This window comes from Erigeron canadensis, chromosome 3 (genome assembly GCF_010389155.1).
Source record: "Erigeron canadensis isolate Cc75 chromosome 3, C_canadensis_v1, whole genome shotgun sequence".
In the NCBI taxonomy this organism is placed as follows: domain Eukaryota; kingdom Viridiplantae; phylum Streptophyta; class Magnoliopsida; order Asterales; family Asteraceae; genus Erigeron; species Erigeron canadensis.
In genome coordinates, this window is record NC_057763.1 from 35,849,298 (window position 1) to 35,866,166 (window position 16,869).

At 33.7% G+C, this 16,869-nt stretch overlaps 2 protein-coding genes across 2 annotated transcripts; one reads left to right on the plus strand and one right to left on the minus strand.

Annotated features, from left to right (window-relative positions):
• The first annotated feature begins 4,303 nt into the window (after positions 1-4,303).
• Positions 4,304-6,138, plus strand: LOC122592296 (transcription factor MYBC1-like). The gene has a single exon (XM_043764491.1). The coding sequence runs from the start codon at positions 4,540-4,542 to the stop codon at positions 5,380-5,382; it is 843 nt and encodes a 280-aa protein (XP_043620426.1). The 5' UTR covers positions 4,304-4,539; the 3' UTR covers positions 5,383-6,138.
• Positions 6,139-6,760: 622 nt separating this feature from the next.
• Positions 6,761-12,688, minus strand: LOC122594134 (probable methyltransferase PMT6). The gene is made up of 7 exons (XM_043766607.1): positions 12,323-12,688; positions 10,362-10,776; positions 9,105-9,394; positions 8,634-9,017; positions 7,941-8,187; positions 7,308-7,449; positions 6,761-7,220 (listed from the first exon to the last, which is right to left on the minus strand). The coding sequence occupies exons 1-7, from the start codon at positions 12,495-12,497 to the stop codon at positions 7,062-7,064; spliced, it is 1,812 nt and encodes a 603-aa protein (XP_043622542.1). The 5' UTR covers positions 12,498-12,688; the 3' UTR covers positions 6,761-7,061.
• Positions 12,689-16,869: the final 4,181 nt, after the last annotated feature.

Sequence of the window (16,869 nt, forward strand, 5' to 3'; positions counted from 1 at the left end):
ATTGCCCTTTTAAGTGTTTAGGGCACATCCTCCATTCGATGTGTGTACAATCAAGACTACCAAGCATTCCTGGAATGTGGTGCCTTGCATGAGCTTGTGTGATGAAAGCAACGTCATGAGATGTTGGGCTACGTAAGAACTCCTTTTGATATAAATTGATGACCGCGTCACAAAAGTACTCCATGCTCTCGCGTCCCGTTCTGGCAGCCATACATAAATACTCGTCTTACGCGTCTGAAGGTTCACCCGTAGACAGTTGTTTGATTGCCGATGTGCACTTTTGAAGAGCGGTGCAACTTTTTTTACCCAGTGTGTCGTACCCCTCTTGAAAGTAACTAAATTTAGCCTCAATATCACCAATAATCTTAAAAAACAACCTCTTGCTCATGCGAAAACGATGACGAAAAAATGGTTCGTCAAACTTTGAGTCTTCAACGAAGTAGTCACGCATTAGTACGCGTGAGCTTCTTCTCGGTCTCAATTGATATACCTACGAGTGTCGGAAGAGGTGCCGGTATCTTCAAGCTCGGTGTACATTTGATTAAAAAACCAAAAAGTACTCCCCGTAGACGAATCGTCTAATTCCGGTGGAACACAAAATGAAGAAGATGAGGAAGAGAAATCCATTTTTTAGTAATGTGGTGTTTTTTTGGTGAAAGTGTGAAATATGTTTTTGTTTGGTGATTTTTTTGGTTAAAATGAAATGTATATATAGATAAAGAGGTAGGGGATTTTTTATTTTTTTATTTTAATTAATGTTCAACAGTTAAAAATAGGCTGGACCCCACCTCCCACGCTCCCCTCCGACGGTCGAAATCATCCATGCCTCGCAGGGCTTTTAACCCGCTAGCCCCCAGCCCGCTATCATGTCGTCTTGATGGCGGCGGTGCTTGGCCAACTGTAACGTCTCGAAAATATTAAAATATATCAAGGTAATCTTTTGAATTAAGTTTATAAATAATAATAATAAATTGATGTGTGGTCTTTACCAATAAATAAGTTATACGATTAAGTAATAAAATGTATATAGTTTAGATAACTATATATCATTTGGCTTCAAATAGATACTAATATTAAACTATATAATTAATGGACTCATGTCCATTAAATAAGTAATTAGGACAGGTGGCTAGCAAGTAAATTGGATGAGTGTTGTTGCCGATCTTAACTCTTAAGTATCAATACAACTAAAAATTCATTATGATATATCCTTTCATACACATAAATTTTCTTTTGTAGTAAATAAGACAACCAACTATATTTTATATCACAATAAGTTGTAGAATATTAAATAAAGCTCATAAGGATGGAGATTGTCTGACGCATCTAATCGAGAAACAATTTCTATGTCAAATACAATGATCTTTAATTCAAGTCTCTATTAATTCTCTGCCTAAAAGTAAAGTTTGTAACAATAATAATAATTCACTACATAGAAAACAATTAAACTAAAGGTGCTTGTGGTGCTAGAAATTTTGGAGAATCAAGTTTAAATTCTCGAAATTAAGGTACGTAGATTATTAAGTGGTATTTGTTTGATTGTTGTTATCATCACTAGTAATATTATAAGTTATGCATGATAATTTATATATAAATATGATCATGGATTATGAAATAAATTATGATAATAATGCATCGGTGATGGGTTTATTATAATGAAGTTAGAATGTTAGAATTTTTAAGAAACATGAAGTAGATTGTTGTGGTGGTGGGCTGCGCATTTTAGCCAACAGATTACGAGTACAATCATTAACTTAATTTCAGCCATATTACTATATCAATTTTTCTAGATTAGTATAGACTAGAAAACATATTGTTATGGATATTTAGAAGTTGAGTTGGGGTGTAGCTGCAGAAAGAAAGATTATATTGTCGAGTTCTTAGAATTAAAGTTCTAACACTAAAGGTAGTAAATAAGTAAAAAGAATCCTTTAATTGTGATAATTTGTTCTGTTGTCGTTAGTAGGAAAATATGTTTATAGCTAACGACATGGTTTGATAAATGCTAAGTGACTAGTATGATATGAAAATATTTGTGATGATCATTAGTAAATTTATATTTGAGCAAGAAATGAGTTTTATAAATGATAAAAATTGGTCAAGAATGATGGTGACGGCTAAAAATGTTAAGTTATAATGACCAAGATATGTGATTTTGAAATAGGTAACAATAATCGAGAAGTGACGTTGGCTAGGCAGGATTACTACGTGCAAGGTGAGTTCTATTTTACAAGTATAATTAAAAGTGTCGGGGGCACATAAAAGATAATAAGTGCCCGGGGCACATAAAAATGATAAGTGTCGGGGGCACATGAAATTGAAGTACTAGTACATTAAGTGGCGGGGCCACCTAAAGTGCTGGGAGCACATAAAGTACCAAGGGTACATAAAGTGCCGGGGGCACATAAAGTGTCGGGGACACATGAAGTGCTGGGAGCACATAAATAGTTATGTCTGTAGATTCGAACTCATTAAGCATTAAGCTTACTTTTTAGTTGTTGACATTTTGTAGGTGAAAAAACGAGCAAGGGAAAGGCTCGAGTAGACTGATATGCGAAATGTTGAATACATGATATCTTTTGGTTATGTGGGACCGTAGTGATGTCTTTTGAATCAAGCTCTGGGTACCTATTTGAACGTTTGTAAAATAAAGTTTAAAAGTTGTGTTTAAGAATATGTAATTATGTTAATCTTTTGTAACGTTTGGACTAATGTCGGTGTAGTTATCTTTTGTATATAAATAAATTTTTTTTTTAAAAAAAAGAAAATGTTATGGTCAAAATTGATAAAGTTTTATTAGAAATAAATGTTAAAAAGGGTTGGATGTTACACCAACCCACCAGGCATGCCGTTGCCACTCCCTTCCCCCTAAGTGGTTTTGAATCATTTGTGTATACAATAATATGGTTATAAAAATAAGTACAATAATATACAAGTAAATGTTCAATGTAAAAAATGAATACACATAAAGAAATTAGGAATAACCGGGAATGCATAAAGGGCTAGGACCCTAACAAATTTAATAATTAAATATTTAATGTTGTTTTTACTTAATAAACAAAAATAACTTTCAATTACCTATTTTTTTTTACTTAATACATATAAGAAACTATTTATACATTCAACCACTTAATAAATTCAGCACTTAATAACTAAAAAAACAAACGACCCCAAGTCAAAGACTATCTATAATACCTCAAAGGAACTCACCCCTAAAAGATTTCAAATAAAGAATCGCACCATCTAAAATACTCTCTTCTTTTTTCATTGACACCTAATATGCTTATAATACAAATACGAGTAATTTACAACATAAATCCTTCAATCCTTATAATAATTACACTATCTCTTTTAACATCAATTACTTTAACATTCACCACCGTTGCCTCCCCCACCACCGGTCACCGCCGTCACCTGTCGTTGCCACCGCCGCCTGGCACCATTACACCATCGCCACCGTATTACACGGACATATGACTCGTTATGTATAATATATACCAAAACTTTCCAACAATTTGAATACTTCAAACTCCCTATCAATAACTCCAATTTATAGCCAATGAGGTTGATGGTCTATTGGTAAGGTCTTTGAATTTGGGGGGTCCACCTGGGTTCGAGTCTCACTTTACACATTTGTGGGAGTGGATTTTTAGGAATTTTATGAGAGTCCTGAGTTTCATCTCAGGTATACATGTAATTTAGGAGTAGGAATAGATTAGAATGTCTATCTAAAAAAATAACTCTAATTTATAAAAATGTTACAAAGCTTGTTATAATTTAATGAAAATAGTCAATATATATTTACAATCCACTCAAAAAGTAATATCAAATAAGTATTTCATAACAAAATATAAGTTTAGTTTACAAAAGAAAATTACATCAAAATATCATAAAAATCATTTAAAAACAGTTTTGAGAAATAATAAATGAAAAAAAGAAAGTTTTACAATAGGAAGAACAATTAAAATACTGACGATAATAAATAATAAAAATACCAAGCTATTTGTAGAGGAGTAACTTTCGTAACCTTTATTAACGATAACGTTAGCCGATATATAACGGTATTTAAAATATTTATAACTAAGTATCGTGATACATGATAGGGTTTTTTTCTAACACTATAAAGGAGACAAAGGACATAATCCAACCAGGATCCCAACCTTATCCTATTTTAGAAATAAGAAATAAACTTAAACAAACCAAAACAAGATTTTTATTTGGAGACCTGTGACATGATCCTGAAAAGACATGTTACCAAACATGCCATTATTGCTTTACAAATAGAAAAAGAATGATAAAAAGTATAGAGAATATAGTAACAACTTTAAAAACAACCTCATCAAACAAGGAAAACAACAATAATAACAACAAGATCCACCTCGAACACCCCTCCCCAATTCTCTCCTCTCTCTCTCTCTCATCAAATCTTAACATCTTTTTAGAGAGAGAAAGCTTGAAGAATCTTGATACAACCTCAAAATCTAAGACCCACAAAAATCTTGCAATCAAGTTTCAAACTTTATTACTTAAAAAAGAAAAATGAAAGAACAACAAAATCAAGAACATGAGCCCAATTGGTTTTCAAAGTGGGAAGACCAACTTCCTAAACCTGAAGAGCTTATACCCATTTCTCAAACCCTAATTACACCTGATCTTGCACTTGCTTTTGATATCATTGGCAGTACTTCTCAGAATAACCCACATCAGATTCATAATATAAGTCATCATAATATGAATAATCTTCAACAGCTTTCTACCCCGTCATCTCAGCCCAATTCAGGGGAATTCGATTCGTCTGAGCTCGGTGGAGACGAGCCGGCCCGAACCCTGAAAAGGCCAAGACTGGTGTGGACTCCACAACTGCATAAAAGATTTGTGGATGCAGTTGCTCATTTAGGTATTAAAAATGCTGTTCCTAAAACTATAATGCAGCTTATGAGTGTTGATGGGTTGACCCGTGAAAACGTTGCCAGTCATTTGCAAAAATATAGACTTTATTTGAAAAGAATGCAGGGTTTGTCTACTGGTAATGGTGGTGGATATGGGTCGGGTGGGGATTCTGCTACTGATCATTTGTTTGCGAGTTCCCCTGTGCCGGCCCATTTCTTGCATCAGGGTAATGTGAATTCGGATAGTTTCTTGCCTTATATGCCGGCTGCTGTACTTCAACAGCAGCAACAGCAGCAGCAGCAGCAGCAGATGGTTGGGGTTGCAGGGCATCAGCATCATCTTCATAGACATTTTGGGTCGGCGATTTTGAGTAGACAAATGAGTCAGGGTGTTCATAGGGTTGGGACTCCGGTTCATGGGTCGTATGTGGATGATTTGGAATCTGGGAAGGAGAAAAAGGCTTTGACTTTGTTTCCGGTTGGAGATGATTGAATTGTGGGTAAATTTTCTTGATCTTTGATATCTATACTGTGTTTATGAAATTGAGCATAAGTTCTTGTAAGTTAGGGTACTTGTAGGTTAGTTATCAAGTATTGGGTCTTCGTTAAAAGTGCAAATCCATCCTTAGTTGTTTCTGTCGTCTTACTGTGTAATCGGGTCAAAGTTCTGTTCAAATGAGCTTCTTGGTATTGCATTTCAGTTATGAAAATACTATATGCCAGTGGTGATAACTCCAATCCTTGTTCCCATACTAAGATTATTGAAGTTGAGTTATTTGGTCGATTGGACTAGCCTAGAGAATATGAAGGTGTATCCTCCCTACTAGGTTTCAAAATGAAATGTTGTCGCTATATTTGTATATGATCATGGAAAATATGTGGCTAGAAGAGTTCGATGAGCTCTTGTTGGGTTAAGATGACATTCCTGATTAGCTTGGAGATGGTAAAGGAAGATTATGCCTGCAAATGTCTTTTTGATGGAATGAGAGTACCGAGGATGGCACCATTTGCCACATATGACGTTGAAACTACGTATTTGTCGCCATTTTACTTCTCTTGTTATTGAGTTTTAGATATGAAAAGATGACCTTGCTTTTATTGTAAATTTCAGGGTTTCTTGTAGACTCTGAAACTGGTCTGCAATCATATAATTCATAGAAAAATATTGAATAACCTTGTATTAGTTATAACAATAATAATTTGTATGTGAATGTGATGTAACAAATCTATTAAATTTCCTTCAGTGGTAGATTGTCTTTCTATAAGTTGTTATATGTGTAATTGTGTATGGTGTGTTAATAGGCAACGGCGTACATATAAACATGTGTAGTCCTTAAATTCCCATCATAGATGGATCCTGTAAATGTTCATCGAACTGTGTCACCCTAAAAAAGCCTCTTTTGGTAGTCGACTTATAACTTACACACTTGAACATTATCATATAACAGAGCAAAGCTTTCCAGTTTCCACTAAAATCTGTTAAAACCACAATTTCACTAGAATCAGTTACAGCCTTTTAAGGAGTTTATGGTTATCCTAGCAGGATGAAGCACCTCATTGATACCTAATAATAATATCTTAGATGTACTTGCAAGTATTCCGAAGTCATCATGTGGTCAGGCGCAACATGGCTTCAACACTCATCCGGTCATCAATTTTACATGAGGAAAGCAGAATGGTTCTAATATGATTCCACTTTAGCACTCATCAGCTGTCAAAAGACCACACATAATTTGTTAAACCGCAACTTGCAACCAGAATCACAAATAAGATATGTTGATGGATTTTTTAGTAACATGTTCATTTACAGCAAATCAATCTTCTTGTGGGAGAAAGGGAAATCAAGAGAAATAACAATTTCATTATTCATGTATGATAATCATGGGAGAGTTGAACTAGCTATCAAAAACAATTAAGTGATTACATTGTCATACTCATGATAATTATATCATCATTACATAACCAAGCTCCTATATTACATGGTTGAACTCGAAATGAACTCCGATTCAATGGTCATTTAACCAAAGGGATCATCAACAACTTTGTTTCGCTAGATTTACAATTAACTAAAGAATGAATGGGGGTTTATGGTATACAAAAACTAATAGTACATTACCAAAATCAAGTATTGAGTTCTATAATTTGAACCTCCAACTATAAATTAAGTCATCATTAGATGATTGACCAGAACTTCTTTTGGCAAATTAATACCGGTTCTGATACCCTTTGTTGATTTTCCAGGACATGTGAAGTAACCTCCCAAAGAAACTTCGGAGCAAGATCCCTTATTCTTGATATAGTGGATTCATCATCTCTAATAATGATAAAACCCTGTGTAGAAGTACAAAAGTGTAAACAATCAGAGAGGCATAAAAAGGTAATTTTAAAATTAAAATGGCAGCAGAAATAAAAATTTACCTGGGGTCGTACAAGACGGTCCATCTCTAGCATGATATCCTCCAATGAGCAACCAACATCGTGGTGGTTTCTGTAGTGAGTGAAGAGATAACTTGCTTGCAGCAAATCATATGTGCGTGGATAGGATGAAAATGGCTCACACCTACATATGGCAAAGTAAACTCATATCACAGCTATCAATTACACAGGGCAATTTGGAGGTGGCAAATTCACCTGCTCTGTGGCTAAATGGGTCTATTCAGAATTAATTTGCCTTAGCGGGTCAAATGGGTACTTCTTTATTTATGTTAAATAGCTACAATAAAAATGGGTTGAAACTTACCCAAAAGTATAAATCAGAATACAGTAAAAGTGTATCTTAGGTGTTCTCTACCAAGTGTGTGGGTTCAGGACTTCAGGTCACAAATTTGGAAAAAAGGTGTAAAGCAGGTATAAGGTGTGTGGGTTCGCTGATTAAAAAAAATTATCATCATGGAAAAGAAAAGAAAACAAGTATTTGTGATCATACCCATTTTGACCCACACTAAATTTTTTCATCTTACCCAACACAACGCGACCATTTGACCACCTCTAGGCTCTAGCTATCACTATAAACATATCTGGTGACCTTACTTGAATCCTATTTTGACTCACCAATCATGAAAAGCACCAATTAGGCCCCGGGCATAAATAGAAGACAAAGTCTCATTCGATGTTGCAGGGACTATATTCATCACCCAAACAGGCCAAGTACTAAATGCAACTGCAAATCCACCATTAAGGGCGTTCATGTCCAAAACATTTCGAACTGACATCTCATCAGCGTCCATCAACCTCCAATAATGACGAACTTGATCTTGCCAGTAGAGCGTATCGGCAAGAAACATTTCCTGAGTGATACCTGCAACCAGCATAATATTATTAACCAACTAAGCTAGCATAATGAGTGTTTAGGTGTGCTTTGGAAGTGATTATAAAAACTGAACAATCACAATCAAATATTTAGCTGTACTAAAACGGGCTACAGAAGTCATAATGATCAAATAACCTGAAGTTTGAGTGTGTTTCGACTATACGAGGAATTAAAAGATTAATGATCAATAGGGACATATTTGCAAAGACAAATTTGCGATGTTTCATTAAAAGGTGTAGAAACAAAATCTACCGTTTGACAGTCTATCGACGGTCTAATAACCAGGTTAAGTGAAACGTAAACAAAATTTTATTCTAATCTTAAATAATCAGTTTTCTTGCAGCTGTTATGAAACTCATTCCTCAAAACTGATAATTTGACCCATAATCAATTAGTTAATGATAAGCCATTAAAAGTCAGAATTGAGGACAAACCTATGTCATTGAGACTTTCTAAATATACTGAATGACGTTGTGGGATAGGAGGGAGTTTCTGAGACTCAGAGCCCGTAGTAATAGGTGTAACACAGTCCCTCAATGGTGTTTTCCATGACGGTTTATTATTATCCACCGAATCACAAATCTTCACAAGTGTCTGCTCTGCATTGCTTTGAAGACAAGATTGACTGGCATCCTTCATCCATATTGCTGTTTGAACTTTCCTGGCAATAAGCTTCCAGCACATTGCAGAAGTTATGTTTACCAATTTATCCCAAATTAACGGAAAATCTTTGTCCTTTCTATAAGCTGGAGGGGCTGAATATACAAAATAACCATTTGGCCGAAGAAGTCGGTTTATTTCTTTTAAAAGAATGCCATCTGTACATTTAATTCAAAAATCATAATTAAAAAGACTTCAACTTGCTCTCATTTTGTTTATAAGAACGGATATAATGCAACAATTACCATTTTCATGCCAATCAACACGACACCTTGAACAGTGAACCATTTCAAATGAGTTACTGGGATATGGTAACTGTTTTGTAGCTAGGGCGGATATCATAGCACCAATTCCCCGCTCCAATGCAAACTGAATTTGATTTTCATGACCATCTTTTGGAGCAAATGACATTGTTTGTATATTAAAGGGAAGAAGATAAGCAGAGAAACTAGCAACCCCACAACCAACATCAAGAACTTGATAAACCCCGGATGAACGAAGATCGCCAGTCTCATTGGTCGTCATATTCCCTAATCTGCACAGAACTGTAACTTATAAATTTGCACATATAGAATAAAAGTAACTTTCAGTCTTGACGTAATTCAGTAAATTTAGCCTTATTATAAGAACCTTGGCTGATTAATCAGCGCCCTACACATTTCTGCCCTGAGTCTCATTAAGAAAAATGCGAGATCACGTCATAGTGTTTGATAGACATGTCCTTTATACGTATTCGATATGTTTGAGCTCTTTCCATTGAATAGATAAGGGGGGTTTAGACTTACTAATGAATGGGTCAATTTGGTTCATTTTATATCTCAAACAGGCCTAATTAATGACATTTAGCAAAAACGTGTGTGTCAAACAAGTCGAGAGCAGCCCAAAGTCTCTTTCTAATGCATAGAACCTCCTATATTATTTATTTCAAAGATTTATTGTTTAACTTACAATCATACTTGACGTATTAAATAATTTCTGGAACAGTCTCTCTACCCACAGGTAGGGGTACTACTGTCTACATCTCATCTCCCATATACCCTGCTCATGCCAGAATCAGGTATCGTTGACATTTACAGTTTAACACTTAAGGTATTAACTAGTTATGGAAAAAAATGGATAAAAAGTGCTCACATGTCAAGCCTACATTACCCGTTTTAATCCATACTATAAATGACAAATTTCAACCTGAATCCACCAGCCCATCCATCTTGCCACCTCTAGTTTAAGCTGATTATTGTGCTGGAACGTCACAATGAGTCAAGAATCGGTAAAAGTGACCAAGATTATAACTTTCTCGTTATTAAGGGACAAAGCACTCTTTCAAACTACTTTAGGGTGAAAGCAATTAGCTACGGCGAAACAAGTACTCTATAAGTCACGGTAACCAATTTATAAGCACGCTGCACGCCTTCTAACACATCCCTCGTTAACATATGCAAAACAAAAGTCAAGATAGATTTCTAAATAACACAACCTAAAAAAAGGAAGCAGTTAGGCTATACCTCTCAATGTATTCAGTAGCTCCATGTTTAAAATGAGTACCACCTCCCGGAAACCACCACAATTGATCCTTCTCGTGCACCCAATTTTGCCCTCCTTTAACTTCAGAAAGACGTGTATGATTAACGTTACTCCTCCATACATAGTCTCGACTAGTTGGCCATCTCACTGGTATCTTGTAATCATTTGGTGGCGGTATCAAACAAAACAATCGTCTTTCCAATGGAGGGCAATGTCGTTCTAAATCTTCTCGTTTTGAAAGATCTAAACTTGGAAGTAATTCTTTGATATATGAAGGATCATGACAAGGAATATACTCATTATATTCTATAGGGCATATGTTCATCCCATTTTCTGGAACTACTAGTGGTGAATGTCGATGAGTAAGAATAACTCTATTGCTATATGTCGAGTCACCTGCAAGCGAAAAATTCAATTAATGCATAAAAAGTTCCAGTCTTTGAAAACAAATCAAAAAACTTGAAATACCTTACTTTTTACTTGTTAGTTTCAACAATATGTAGCTTCACTTAGTTATTACAAAAATATGATTCAACATATTTTCGCAATTTATTGCAAAACGTAGGATTATCTACAAGTATAAAACGTTATCCAATGCACGTAAAGTTACTAAGAATCTTTGAGCACAAATCAAGAATCTTGATTCTCAATTTTCTTCTTTATTCTTACAATGTTTAGCATATAACAAGTTAACAACTGAGGTTTCCTATTCAAACTACCCGCGAATGGCGAGTACATTGACTCTACATTAAGTAACTGTGGTATTTCTGTGGTTGTTTGCGAACTACTTCCCTAAGTTGCCGGCTCAAAAAAAAAATTTAATCTTAGGTGTGCAATTTCCTGGCTACCCCCATGATCTATGTTATCAATTTCGGTGGTATACCGGTGGTATACCAGATTTCGGATGGTTGACGCAATTTCGGTTTCATATACCGGTTTCGTTTTCGTTTCTGGGAAAACCGGTGGTATTGACCGAAATTTGACCTTTTCTATTTCGGTATTTTCGGTGGTTTTACCGTTTTATTTTTTGGGCCTAATTTAATAACATTCAGGTTCTTTTTTTCTTTTTTATGGCCCATTATCAATTAAAGACGTGAGTAAAGAAACCCACCCAAATAAAACAACCTAAACCTAATCTCTTTACAAAAAAAAGCCACGATCAAACTTTGTTAAACTATCAGTTCAATGTTTGCTGCTCAGTGTTTTGTAATCTGCAGTTCTGCTTTTCTGTTTCATGTAGACATTCTGTTTTCTGCTTTCAGGATTCTGCTTTTTCGTTTCATGTAGACATTCTGTTTTCTGCTTTCAGAATTCTGTATTCTGTTTTCTGCTTTCTGAAGTCTGTATTTCAGTAATTTGAATTCTGTTTTCAGCAATCTGAATATGTTTCCTGTTTTTCAGCAATCTGTTTTGTGTTTACAGCAATCTGTTTTCTGTTTCAGTGCTTCAGCACTTCCAGGTTTCATCTTTTTCTTATTATTTATGTATATACATCTATATGTATATAATTATATATAATATAATATTAATAATATTATTTACCGGAATACCACCGAAATACCATCCGAAATACCGAAATTTCGTATACCGGTCCTTGAACGAAACACCGAAATACCAGTTCTTAACTACTTAGCCCATGATGCTAGCTAATGAGATTTGTAACTGGGAACAATTTATAGAACATCAAATCTCCTGAACACTAGTCTCACAATGTGTAGCATAACTCAATTATTTACTAAAATCAAATTTCAAGTAATAATCTTTTTACACTAATTAGCCCAAAAATGGGATCTCCACACACCCATGTGACACTCTAACTAAACTCACACATATAAATTAACCTATTGCCCATTATCCTCAAGAAACTACATAAATCCAGCTAAAATCATAGATTTTGATACTAATTTACTTAAAAATAAATAATAAATTAAGAAAAGGGTACCTAGTGAATTGGCTGATAAAGATGCAGAATTGTTGAAAGCAAATTGATGATCATCAACATAAAGTGAAGATTTATGGCCAAAAAAAGTGCCAGTATAAAAACAAGCAATCATAACAAGAAGAACCAACAGCCCTGACTTCAAATCAAAAGATGATGCAATAATCCCACCACCCATTTTGATGTCAGTGAATGTGTTTATCAGTTGTTGTTATTATTGGGATGTGATTTCATGAGATGGTTGTCGGCTGAAGAGATCTTGGTGTGAGTGAGTGAGTCTGTCACTTGAAAGTTGGAGGGCTTGTTTCGCTCATCTTTTAGAAGAACAAGCCTAATATTTTATTGGGGCGAAATATAGATACAGATCTGGTAAAGACATAAACTTTTGTGTTTTTCTTTTGCTTTTTCGTTTATGTTTTTTGCTTTTAAACCTGAAGTTAAAATATTTTAAAGAGAAAAATTCATAAAAAATGATAACACTTTTACACAAAATTTTCTTAACTGATAAAAACTATTTAGTTTTTGACTTTTGAAAGGATATATATTTTAAAAGGTTTTTAACTAGATAATATCGTTAATTTTTAACGTCAGACTTACATTAACCAACCAATTTGATGTGCCACGTCATAAAAATGTCCATAACGAATTTATCTCACGAAAATGCAATTAATATTCTGACAAAGTAAGTAATAATACCACCAAACATTTTGAGTGGTAAATATTTAGTTTTATGCACGTCATACTAATAACAATTCAACTTTTATTGTTTTCTCATCCGAACTACTATTGAAGGTTAATTGTTAATTTGGGCATGATGAAGCAAACAAGTGATGGTGCATGATAAAAATTTACATAACATATAACACAAAAGATAAAGTCATCAAATTTAATAGTTTCATATTTTATTTAGAGTATCCGGGTTACGTTAAGTGTTATTGTTGACCCCTTTCGCCGGTAGTTATTTGAAACACATAGCCCTGACTTATTAAATGAGTTTTTATTTGAGTGTGTATGTATAAAAGCTTATAAGATACGAAAAATTTTCATTATTAAAAAACATCAACAAAAGAAGACGTCCTTTTTTCATATGTGTGAGTTTTCATCACATCTAATGTGTGGACATATAATTTCAACTCTATAACTTGTACAAAAGTTGAAAAACTAGTTAAAAAAGATTTTTATTAAAATTAAACTTAAGGGTTTTGACCAAATTGATAATAATTGTTCCATAATTGTCAAGCTCTATACTTTTATTATTTTTTTAGCATTTTTTTTGTTAATCATACTTAGAGAATAAAATAATTGAGAACTCTAGCCCTGATATCACAGTTGAATATCCATCTATCATCTTGTATACGTCATATGATGTTGATACAATACCTCTATTATAATTCTCACATGATCTGGACATTGAAAGATCGAACACGTCTTTAAAGCTTTACATGTAGGTCTAGGCTTTGTATCTATAATAATTTTTATATGTTTGTGTGTGTGTTTTAAGACGGGAATCAGACTTGAGGCCTTAATGTTTCCCTTACAAAGAATTGTTTTTTTTTTTAACCACACTAGCATTAAGTATCAACTGAATCAAAGAACACCGATTTAGGATAAGATACTGAATTTTAGTGTTTAATAATGTTGACCAAATTAATTCGATGACATCAAACATTAGATTGAACATAACCAGCCAGTTTTTAAAATCGACATTCGACATCGTTTATGTTCTTCATCATTACTAATGGAACAAAATCCATATACAAAGGCTTGCGCAACTACAAAAAAACGTACACACATATACAAACAAAAAAGAAAAAACAGAACAATACAGAATGTCAAAAACCCGAGCCTACTAATTATGCTCCAAAGAGGGATTTTAAAGATCGACTTTCTTATTCTTCCGTTTCTGGACCGGAACCACTCTTCTCGGCAAAGAATCACTAGATATTTTAACCTTGTTGTAATTATCATTCAACTTCTCGACAGAACTTCGTACACTCAAAATCGTTTCACGAGGTTTACCGTTGTCGTCGTCTTCGTTAGCGTTCACGGGAAGAGATGGATGGTCTTTAATCGTGTCAAGAAAATCTGTAGGGAAGAAGTAAAACTGTTGAAGGCCTGCCATAAATTGTTATTAATTGGTCGAAAAAAATAAGGTTGGCGTGCAATATGTAGAATGTGTATAGTTTAAAGAGGGTGATAAGTATTAGTTTGTATATTAGACGAAGAAAAAGATTTAGCTTAGATATTCAGAATATGATCTATGGATATAAATAGAAATTATTGGGAGGTAATGTGTGCGTGTGTTTTTTTATTGCCTTGTGCTTAACGCAAAAGTCAGACTTCGAATCTTCTTCTCTTGTTGTGGTCCTTGTTGGCTTCGTGTTGACCGCCTTTTAAATTTGTGTTTCCACAATAAAATTAGTCCATACCCATGGAGTAATAACTATAAGGTTATTAAAAACTTAAGCTAAGTGATATAAATAGCAAAACCCTAAAAACAACTTAGTTCGGTTTTTAACTTGGAATTAACCACTAACCAAGTTGATAAGAAGCATATACGATTTGATTCGGTACATGTTTTGTAAGATGAATGTTGGGTCATATTGGCTTCACAGGTTGATGAGTTCATATAATTGAACCGACTTATTCGGTATATAATTGTGTCGAAGAGCTAAACCTAAACCCAACCTACTAAATAAACAGGTTAGTAGTGTCTATATGTTAAACCCATTTCAATTCGAAATCTATTTTGATAAAAGTTAAGAAAACTTAAAGTTAGTCACCAATAAATGTTTATGTTTCATATTTAAAATCAACTTTTATCATCTGAACTGTGTTATTTATATATAACTACTTATAAAATAAACTATACATTATGTTTTTTGAATCTCTTAAAACATTTACAGCATACAACTTCTATCTACTAAATTACTTTCATTGACCCCTTAAATCACATAAGTTATTTTAAATCATTACAAATAATGTTACATTTGTCCATACTTTTAGTGAGTGTGAACAAATTAAAAATTATGTCACGCTTTTATGTGTGTAAAAATATATATAACTAAAAGTGTGTGAAAATTTAGCCACACTAACAAGTGTATAGAACTAAAAGTTCACACTTTTTAGCGTAGACTTCTATAGTTAATTTTGTAACACCCCATTTGTCCACATTATAAGTCGCCACCGACACCACCAACACACCTCCGTCTACACCGCCGCATTGCGCGGGTATTCATCTAGTATTTATTTTAACTAACGTGATTTTTCACAAATATGAGAAATGATAAGTTTAATAATGACAAAAAGTAATAATTGTATGAAACCTTAACTTTTAAAAACTATGAACCGAAATGCATTTAACTTTGAAAATGAATGCAACTTCAACAAAAATGATACAGTTGCTGGTCTTGTCTTAGGAATGGCTAAGTCGTCTTAAACAGGACAATACATAAATGACTTCGTAATCGAAACCTAATTTTTATTTTTATCGTAGCATACATTTTAGCCACTTCAAACGGGCATACTAACATCGTCATACAATCTCATCAAATACAAAGCTACAAGATTAGTAGAAGTAAACTAAATATGCTAATCATCCTCATTCAACAAATTGTGGATAAACGCCACAAATGATTTACACCGTAGAAGATTAGTAAGTTCTTCTAGAATTTGCAACATTCATTTCGCCAATATTGTTTCTTGTTTCTAGAATTATACACAATAGTCGAAATCAAAGTCAACTTTGTCATACATAATTGATCAACATCGCTTTTTAATGAAGACCAAAAGGACTGTCTTATTCATGCGAAATTGCGAATTGAACATAATTATTTCTTATGGAAAAATATCGTCTTCGTTTCCTTCCGGGATTGCACAAGATACATTACCATATTTCAAATACATCTTTTGTTATAATTTTTCAAGTCTTTTTTCTTCGTCTCTTCTACTTAATTAAATCCTCAAAATTTCGTTTATTGAACAATTACAAATTTACAATCATGTGCAATTCAGAAACTTTTTCATTTTCTGATATCATGAAAAAAAATTATGTGTAATAAAGAATATTTTTATTATAACGCGTAAAGCTTTTTGAAATAAATATTAGTATGAAACTTATATGTAGGGTCGACCAAGTATTAAATATTTTAATCTTACGATCTTAGACCCGATCCTACTAAAAAAATAGAGCTTATTAACAAGATTTAGCTGGACATTAATTAAATCTATTAGCAAGAGTGTACGATCTTATGATCCTACTATCACGACAATCTAGATCTTAATAACTTTGCTTAGAATCATGAGGCGATTGCCTTCTCATACTTTCAAGACAGGGTTAGACATGTATGAATGTAACTAACTATCATTGGTGTATCCACTATATATCTATAGTGGTCATTTGAACCTCCTTAGAAATTAAAATTATTAATAATGTCTATACAAAAACTTATAAAACTTAGTTATATAAGGTAGAAGAACCCTCTTGGACATGTAGTTTTTGGAGCATAAAGTCTGAAGGACCCCTATAAACTAAAATTCTAGATCCGTCA

Bases quoted from the DNA above. Each gene is read 5' to 3' on its own strand.
- LOC122592296 (XM_043764491.1), top strand. From the start codon at position 4,540: ATGAAAGAACAACAAAATCAAGAACATGAGCCCAATTGGTTTTCAAAG.
- LOC122594134 (XM_043766607.1), bottom strand. From the start codon at position 12,497: ATGGGTGGTGGGATTATTGCATCATCTTTTGATTTGAAGTCAGGGCTG. The intron at 9,395-10,361 runs GTATAGCCTAAC...AGTTCTGTGCAG, and splicing joins GCTACTGAATACATTGAGAG to ATTAGGGAATATGACGACCA. The intron at 9,018-9,104 runs GTAATTGTTGCA...TTAAATGTACAG, and splicing joins TGTTGATTGGCATGAAAATG to ATGGCATTCTTTTAAAAGAA.